A 9,515-nucleotide genomic window follows, 5' to 3' on the forward strand; every position below is an offset into this window, starting at 1 on the left:
AGCGGGTTGTCATGTGCATTTTTTTTCTTGTCTGGCCACTCTACCATAAAAGCCTGATTGGTGGAGTACTGCAGAGATCGTTGTCCTTCTGGAAGATTCTCCCATCTCCACACAGAAACTCTGGAGCCATGTCAGAGTGATCATTGGGTTCTTGGTCACCTCCCTGAACAAGGCCCTTCTCCCTCGATTGCTCAGTTTGGCCGGACGGCCAGCTCTAGGAAGAGACTTGGTGGTTCCAAACTTCTTTCATTTAAGAATGATGGAGGCCACTGTGTTCTTGGGGACCTTCAATACTGCAGACATTTTTTGTTACCCTTCCCCAGATCTGTGCCTCGACACAATCCTGTCTTGGAGCTCTACGGACAATTCCTTTGACCTCATGCCTTAGTTTTTGCTTTGACATGCACTGTCAACTGTGAGACCTTATATAGATAGGTGTGTGCCTTTCAAAATCATGTCCAATCAAGTGAATTTACCACAAATGGACTCCAATTAAGTTGTAGAAACATCTCAAGGATGATCATTGGAAACAGGATGCACCTGAGCTCAATTTCGAGTCTCATTGTAAAGGGTCTGAATACTTATGTAAATTGGGTATTTCGTTTTTTTATTTTGAATACATTTGCTAACATTTCTGAAAAACTGTTTTTTAGAACAAGGCTGAAATGTAACAAAATGTGGAACAAGTCAAGGGGTCTGAATTCTTTCCGAATGCACTATATACAGTGGGGCAAAAAAGTATTTAGTCAGCCACCAATTGTGCAAGTTCTCCCACTTAAAAAGATGAGAGAGGCCTGTAATTTTCATCATAGGTACACATTTATTTGCTAATTATGGTGGAAAATAAGTATTTGGTCAATAACAAAAGTTTATCTCAATACTTTGTTATATACCCTTTGTTGGCAATAACAGAGGTCAAACGTTTTCTGTAAGTCTTCACAAGGTTTTCACACACTGTTGCTGGTATTTTGGCCCATTCCTCCATGCAGATCTCCTCTAGAGCAGTGATGTTTTGGGGCTGTTGCAGGGCAACACTGACTTTCAACTCCCTCCAAAGATTTTCTATGGGGTTGAGGTCTGGAGACTGGCTAGGCCACTCCAGGACCTTGAAATGCTTCTTACGAAGCCACTCCTTCGTTGCCCGGGCGGTGTGTTTGGGATCATTGTCATGCTGAAAGACCCAGCCATGATTCGTCTTCAATGCCCTTGCTGATGGAAGGAGGTTTTCACTCAAAATCTCACGATACATGGCCCCATTCATTCTTTCCTTTACATGGATCAGTCGTCCTGGTCCCTTTGCAGAAAAACAGCCTCAAAGCATGATGTTTCCACCCCCATGCTTCACAGTAGGTATGGTGTTCTTTGGATGCAACTCAGCATTCTTTGTCCTCCAAACACGACGAGTTGTGTTTTTACCAAAAAGTTATATTTTGGTTTCATCTGACCATATGACATTCTCCCAATCTTCTTCTGGATCATCCAAATGCTCTCTAGCAAACTTCAGACGGGCCTGGACATGTACTGGCTTAAGCAGGAGGACACGTCTGGCACTACAGGATTTGAGTCCCTGGCGGTGTAGTGTGTTACTGACGGTAGGCTTTGTTACTTTGGTCACAGCTCTCTGCAGGTCATTCACTAGGTCCCCCCGTGTGGTTCTGGGATTTTTGCTCACCGTTCTTGTGATCATTTTGACCCCACGGGGTGAGATCTTGCGTGGAGCCACCATAATTTGCAAATAAATTCATTAAAAATCCTACAATGTGATTTTCTGGATTTCTTTCCTCATTTTGTCTGTCATAGTTGAAGTGTACCTATGATGAAAATTACAGGTCTCTCTCATCTTTTTAAGTGGGAGAACTTGCACAATTGGTGGCTGACTAAATACGTTTTGCCCCACTGTATACCCTATATGATGAAACAAACAATCAACAGCTTCTTTTGTACTGTAACTTTTCCCACATTTGGTACCTTTTCCCACATTTGATGGTAAGTGCCATAGCCAACTGCTCTTCAATGTCCTATGGTATGATACAAAATTAATACAGAGAAGTGTTTGCTAAAGTACGAAACAGACTGGAACCCCAGGCTAGGATACCACTGCCGGGATGTTTTGATTAAAATGGTACATTGATATGGGGTGTGTTCTTGTCTACACAGGTACAATGGCTCCCTACCCAACGGAGACAGGGGGAGGCGGAAAAGCCGCTTTGCACTGTGCCGGAGACCCAAGGCCAGCGGGGTGAAACCCAGTACAGTACACGTGGCGTGTACACCTCAGGCAGCCAAGGTAGGAGCTGGGAAACAGTCATACTGTATGCTTGAATTTAAGACTTATTTCTGTAATCGTAGAAACTCTCTTAAATAATGTAATGTATACTTGATATAAACAATACGATAGTGACGGCATTGTCTCTTGTTGCACTAATACACAATCTTCTCTCTATAATAGGCATTATATCTCCACTCAGAACCGGGGCGCCTGAAGTAAATGTAATTGGTAATGACATCATCCTGCTACTCCTAACATCAAAATTTTCCCTCCTGCAGGCCATCAGCAACAAGGACCAGCACAGTATCTCCTACACTCTGTCCCGGGCCCAGACGGTGGTGGTGGAGTACACTCATGACAGCAATACAGACATGTTCCAGGTGAGTGTGTCCCCAGTGTGTCCTCACTGCTCAAGTCAAGCCTGGTCCCAGATCTGTTGTGCTGTCTTGCCAACTCACATGGTCGACTGTGTGATCACGCTCGCCGTAGCCGATATGAGTAAGACCTTTGAACAGGTTAACATTCACAAGGCCGCAGAGCCAGACGGATTACCAGGAAGCATACGTAGAGCATGCGCTGACCAGCTGGCAAGTGTCTTCACTGACATTTTCAACCTCTCCCTGACCCTGTCTGTAACACCTACATGTTTCAAGCAGACCACCATAGTCTCTGTGCCCAAGAACGCCAAGGTAACCTGTCTAAATGACTATCACACAGTCACAGTAACAGTCACACCTGTAGACATGAAATGCTCTAAAAGGCTAGCGTTCATTAGCTAGGTTGAATAGGGAAAATTTGAGTATCACATAGTAGCCGAAACCTATCGATGTTACATTGAACTGGGTGAATGTAATATGAATGACAGTCATCCAATATGCTGTAATAGAAATAAGGCCATGTTCATAATTGTTTTAATCATCCTCCCTCATCTTGAATGTCACCGACTGCCACTGCTGTACATCCTGTATAGATGGTACCGATTTGACGAATGACATTGTGGCTTCTCGAAGCTGATTCAGCAGGCAGTTAAGCAGTGAGACCTCATGGGGCTCGGGTGCACCCTGTCATTCCTTTCTGATAAGACCACATCACCCTTTCTCGCTCTCTCTCTTTCTCTTACATCACTCTTCAATGTTCTCTCTTTCTCTCTCTCTCTCTCTCTTACTCTCTCTCTCTTTCTCCCCCCTCTCACCTTCTCTATCCATCACACACACTCTCTCTCACACACACACACACACACACACACACACACACACACACACACACACACACACACACACACACACACACACACACACACACACACACACACACACACACACACACACACACACACACACACACTCTCTCTCTCTCTCTCTCTCTCTCTCTCTCTCTCTCTCTCTCTCTCTCTCTTTTACATATCTTTAACTCTCTCTTTTATGTCCCTGTTGTCTCCTGCATGAGTTTCCCTAAGTAGAGAATAATTGTTCCGTTCACACACCCAAGGAACAAATATCATAGTGATGACAATAAGAAGCCGTGTCTTTCTTCACATGCATAGAAAGTCTAAACACACACACACACAGAGACCCTTATCCCGACTGTCTCCACTCATAGTGATTTACAGGCGTGAACAGTCTGACGGTGGCCAGCCTGCTGTTACTCCATTAATTCTGCATGACATCGATGACAGCCTCAGCTAACATAAATCTGAAAATGTTTCCCTTTCTTTCTTACATTAATCTGCCACCTGTCTTTTCTCTCAATCTCATAGTCCAGGTCCTGATCTGATCTACATGTACTTTAGCCAACTCTAACTAATGAATGAAAACGATAGAAGGCTTGGCTAACAGGCTGTTGCCTCTTAGTAAAAACACTAATGGTTGAGAGACCAAATAAAAAGGAGGCAAGGAAAGGAAGCCTTTTGAGTTCTGAGACACAAATCTGGGATTCCTTAAACTAATCTAAATAAAGAACTGAATCAGTTTAGTTACTACAGTGGGGCAAAAAAAAGTATTTAGTCAGCCACCAATTGTGCAAGTTCTCCCACTTAAAAAGATGAGAGAGGCCTGTAATTTTTATCATAGGTACACTTCAACTATGACAGACAAAATGAGAGAAAAAATCCAGAAAATCACATTGTAGGATTTTTAATGAATTTATTTGCAAATTAAGGTGGAAAATAATTATTTGGTCAATAACAAAAGTTTATCTCAATACTGTTATATACCCTTTGTTGGCAATGACAGAGGTCAAACGTTTTTCTGTAAGTCTTCACAAGGTTTTCACACACTGTTGCTGGTATTTTGGCCCATTCCTCCATGCAGATCTCCTCTAGAGCAGTGATGTTTTGGGGCTGTTGCTGGGCAACACGGACTTTCAACTCCCTCCAAATATGTTCTATGGTGTTGAGATCTGGAGACTGGCTAGGCCACTCCAGGACCTTGAAATGCTTCTTACGAAGCCACTCCTTCGTTGCCCGGGCGGTGTGTTTGGGATCATTGCGATGCTGAAAGACCCAGCCACGTTTCATCTTCAATGCCCTTGCTGATGGTAGGCTTTGTTACTTGGTCCCAGCACTCTGCAGGTCATTCACTAGGTCTTGTGATCATTTTGACCCCACGGGGTGAGATCTTGCATGGAGCCCCAGATCGAGGGAGATTATCAGTGGTCTTGTATGTCTTCCATTTCCTAATAATTGCTCCCACAGTTGATTTCTTCAAACCAAGCTGCTTACCTATTGCAAATTCAGTCTTCCCAGCCTGGTGTCCTTTGACAGCTCTTTGGTCTTGGCCATAGTGGAGTTTGGAGTGTGACTGTTTGAGGTTGTGGACAGGTGTCTTTTATACTGATAACAAGTTCAAACAGGTGCCATTAATACAGGTAACGAGTGGAGGACAGAGGAGCCTCTTAAAGAGGAAGTTACAGGTCTGTGAGAGCCAGAAATCTTGCTTGTTTGTAGGTGACCAAATACCTATTTTCCACCATAATTTGCAAATAAATTCATTAACTATCCTACAATATGATTTTCTGGATTTTTTTTCTCATTTTGTCTGTCATAGTGTACCTATGATGAAAATTACAGGGCTCTCTCATCTTTTTAAGTGGGAGAACTTGCACAATTGGTGGCTGACTAAATACTTTTTTGCCCCACTGAATATTTGCCTCTCTAAAAGCTTTTTTTTTTGCAAGAACATTACTAAAGCTAAATGGAATATACACTCTGATAACTCATATACCTCTTTTCACTTCCATCCCAGATTGGGCGTTCAACAGAGAGCCCCATAGACTTTGTGGTGACAGACACGGTGCCTGGCAGCCAGCAGAGCCACGGAGGGGAGGGCCAGACCCAGACCCAGTCTATCCAGAGCACCATCTCGCGCTTCGCCTGCCGCATCATCTGCCAGCGGAGCCCTCCGTACACCGCTCGCATCTATGCCGCCGGCTTCGACTCCTCCAAGAACATCTTCCTGGGGGTGAGTTGGTGATTGTGATGAAAACAAAATAGCTGCCATATAATTAGGATAGAAATACTACTAATGTGACATACTGTTTCTCTTTAAGCATTTGCATTTAGCATTCATGATGCAATGACGTTTATAAGCCATAATACAACCTTGAAATAACTATGAACTATTAGAACTAAAAAGTATTGCACACATATCTCTGAAACTCTCCTTTTCTACTTTCTATCCCTTCTTTCCCCCAGGAGAAGGCAGCCAAGTGGAGGACACAGGACGGACAGATGGACGGGCTGACCACTAATGGCGTGCTGGTGATGCACCCTCGCCACGGCTTCACGCAGGACTCCAAGCCGGGCGTGTGGAGAGAGATATCTGTCTGTGGCAAAGTCTTCACCCTCAGAGAGACCCGCTCCGCCCAGCAACGGGGCAAGATGGTGGGTAGCTAGTAGATACATACATAGACACAAGCATGCACACAAGCACAAAACGTACACACCAGATGTGTGCGCACACATGAAGTAACAAGCCCTAACATGTGTAGATGTGAGTACTTGCAGAAACATAACATGTTCAAACACACACACACACACACACTCCTGTGCAGCCTCATTGAGTGAGTCTACTCCCTGTAAGCCATGCCTTGCCATTGTTTTCCAGGGACATTGTTTTAAGTAGATGTTTCTGAAGCATTAATACTGCACTAATTGAATGGAAGCTGCCAGTTAATATCCCCAGTTCTCACTCTAACTTGGAACAATTGACTCTTGAACAATTTTTCAGAACCTAGACTCTTACCGTCCTCCAAAATGTTTTTGTTGGGTAACTTCATTAAGCCATTTTACCACAGTTCTGATATGAGCAGATGGGACATCTAAACAAATTCACGAGTTATCTCAGTTGTACAGAACAGTCTGGTTGGATGGGCTTTAGCTGTTTGAGGTCTCTGTTTCTCATACACAGAAATCAGCATCTGATTTATTGTGTGATAGGTCTGTTATGTCACCGATAATAACCTCCACTGGAAAACCCTGACTCTATACTTTTAAGTTCCATCCCCTTCTCCCAGAGACCACACAGTCAGTTTGGAAGATTTCAGTAAATCAGAGGAATTCTCATAGGAATCTCACACTCCTAACCTCGCCTTCATTTTGGGAGGAATGACTGAGAGTCTGAGACATGCTGTTATTATGATTATGATGTGGTTTGGCCTTTAGACTTTAAAACTGAGGCATGAGAACGGCCAGGGAAGGGGGGAGGAAATGCCGAGAGCTGATAAGGGAGAAAGAGAGGAAGGGATGCTGGTTCAATGGGTTTAGTCACAGCAGGTCTGCACCTTATCTGAAACAAAAGCAAGACCTCTTTGATCTATTATTGAGGTACATACCGAAGGCCAATAATACAGGACAATGCTCAATATAATACTGAGCTATACTTATAGTATCTCTCCCCAGTAAAAAAGAAATGAAAAGCACTTCATTAAGTTCTTAATGGAGAACCCAAGATCTTCACCCCACAGCTATAAAATGTGGCATCGCAGGTTGCCGTCTACAGGACCTTTGACACATTTAATCAAGGCAGACTGCAGAGCAACACCATGTGGAGCATGTGTTTGTATTGTGTTTGTTAATATCTTGCCATCTGTTTGCTAATATATCTGTGTGTCTTGCAGGTGGAGAGCGAGAGCCAGGAACTGGTGGACGGCTCGCTGATCGACCTGTGCGGTGCCACCCTCCTGTGGCGCACGGCCGAGGGCCTCTCGCGCACGCCCACCGTGAAGCACCTGGAGGCCCTGCGGCAGGAGCTGAATGCTGGGCGGCCCCAGTGCCCCGTGGGTTTCAACACCCTGGCCTTCCCCAGCCTCCGCCGCAAGGAGATCCTGGATGAGAAGCAGCCGTGGGCCTACCTCCGATGCGGCCATGTGCACGGCTACCACGCCTGGGGAGGCCAAGGACGGGAGCCCGAGGATGAGGTCGTGGAGGTGGGCCGGGAGAGGGAGTGCCCCATGTGCCGAACCAGAGGGCCCTATGTACCGTTATGGCTGGGGTGTGAGGCGGGGTTTTACCTGGATGCAGCACCGCCCACACACGCCTTTAGTCCGTGCGGTCATGTGTGCTCGGAGAAGACGGCGGCGTTCTGGAGCCAGATCCCGCTGCCACACGGCACGCACACCTTCCACGCCGCTTGTCCATTCTGCGTGCATCAACTGGCCGGCGAGAGCGGCTACCTCAGACTCATCTTCCAAGGGCCCCTGGACTAGATAATGGACAGTGGTCTCCTCCCAAACCCCAACTAACGCTTCACAACTACCAGGGTTGTGATCATTAGGGCACACAACCGAAAACATCTTAAAACATTTTGCAACAGAAAATTAACATTTGAGTTTCTTATTGGACAAATCCAGGTAGTCCCTCACTGTTTCAGACAGATTCTTTCTGTTTGGTGCTCTAATGAACATGACCCATGGCCATGTGATAACCAAGTGAATGGTGGAAAAACAGCTAAAGGACTATTAAACATTTCTTAACTTAAATATTTTGGAGAGCTACGGAATACTTTTTTTGCTTCTCCTCATTTCAAGTGACCTTTTTTCTAGCAGTGCTGTTTTCGATACTATAATTATATTTTCATGTTAACATTGAAAAAGCGCTACAGTATATGCTAACACAGCAAACTCTTCCACAGGTGCAGATTTGTAATGTTCTGATGCAAAATCCATTGTGAGGATGTGTGGTGTGGCTTGATGTTTATAGCCATTTCTTTTTCTATCTGAAAGGCAATTGTAGCAGAAACAAGCATACTTTGTAATGCTAGCTACTGTTTTGGAAGTGACCTCCTTTTTCTTAGACATGAAGACCCATGTTGTTAAACTAGGCCTAGTCAAATTAATATTTGGCGATTGTGTAAAAAAAAAGTGCTTATGACCTTATACCTTTTTTACCATGAATCCCAACATGTACCCTATCTTTATGTTATCAATCACCACATCAACAGGTATAAGGTGGTATAAGAAGTGGAAGAAGTACATAATAAAAAACAATATCACTTTTCTCTTTGTGTACCCTTCTGTACAAGGACTGGAGAAACAGATCTATAAATTGACTAGTGGAAACTTGTCGACATTGACACTTATCTGAGTGTCCAGAATGTGTTCAAGCAAGCAAGTGATCCATTTTTGTTCAATTGAAGTGTGGCCCTAAACACATTGACTTTTCAGATGGTATGAAAATTTTACCCTCTCATCTTCCATGTGTACCTGCATTCAGTGTGTATATAATATTTATGTTTATGTTTGTGTGTATGTTAATGTCCCCGTGTTTCGTCTTCTGATCTTAATTTACACAGTGATTTGTACTCCCAATTTTAGTAATGTGTGAGAGCTTATTTTCTTTCGTTCAACCAACTTATATTCAAGTTTTACCAATTTGTTCTGCTTTATATCCTCTTGATTGCCTGATGCCTTCATACAGGATGTTGAGTATTATTTCTGCAAAGAGGGTTGCTGTTGCAGACAACCATTTTTTTTTTTACCAACTGGAAACAATAAAAGTTAAAAGCTTTGAAATTGTTCACATTTGTTTGAGTGCTCTCTTTTTTTCCAATCCACTGTTGGAATCCAAGATCATCAATAGATACTGGACAGAACTCATGTATACTGGATATTTGGTGTATTTAGCTCAAATAAACAAGATATGCAATAACATTCACCCTATTATACACAGTATTCATTTGGATTGACTAGCTATACTAGCTAGTTCACATAAAATTACCCTTTTCCACTTATGAGAATGTGAAAATTGTCA

The 9,515-nt window shown here is 43.7% G+C and overlaps 1 protein-coding gene across 1 annotated transcript in view; it reads left to right on the top strand.

Annotated features, from left to right (window-relative positions):
* LOC118389168 (E3 ubiquitin-protein ligase pellino homolog 1) overlaps positions 1–9,282 on the top strand; it is a 44,083-nt gene extending 34,801 nt beyond the window's left edge. Inside the window, exons 3-7 of the mRNA XM_035778981.1 lie at positions 2,158–2,287; positions 2,548–2,649; positions 5,512–5,727; positions 5,961–6,149; positions 7,385–9,282. Of these exons, the coding sequence (XP_035634874.1) occupies positions 2,158–2,287; positions 2,548–2,649; positions 5,512–5,727; positions 5,961–6,149; positions 7,385–7,972 (1,225 nt within the window). The 3' untranslated portion in view covers positions 7,973–9,282. The remainder of the gene's footprint in view (positions 1–2,157; positions 2,288–2,547; positions 2,650–5,511; positions 5,728–5,960; positions 6,150–7,384) is intronic.
* Positions 9,283–9,515: the final 233 nt, after the last annotated feature.

This window comes from Oncorhynchus keta, chromosome 10 (genome assembly GCF_023373465.1).
Source record: "Oncorhynchus keta strain PuntledgeMale-10-30-2019 chromosome 10, Oket_V2, whole genome shotgun sequence".
NCBI lineage: Eukaryota > Metazoa > Chordata > Actinopteri > Salmoniformes > Salmonidae > Oncorhynchus > Oncorhynchus keta.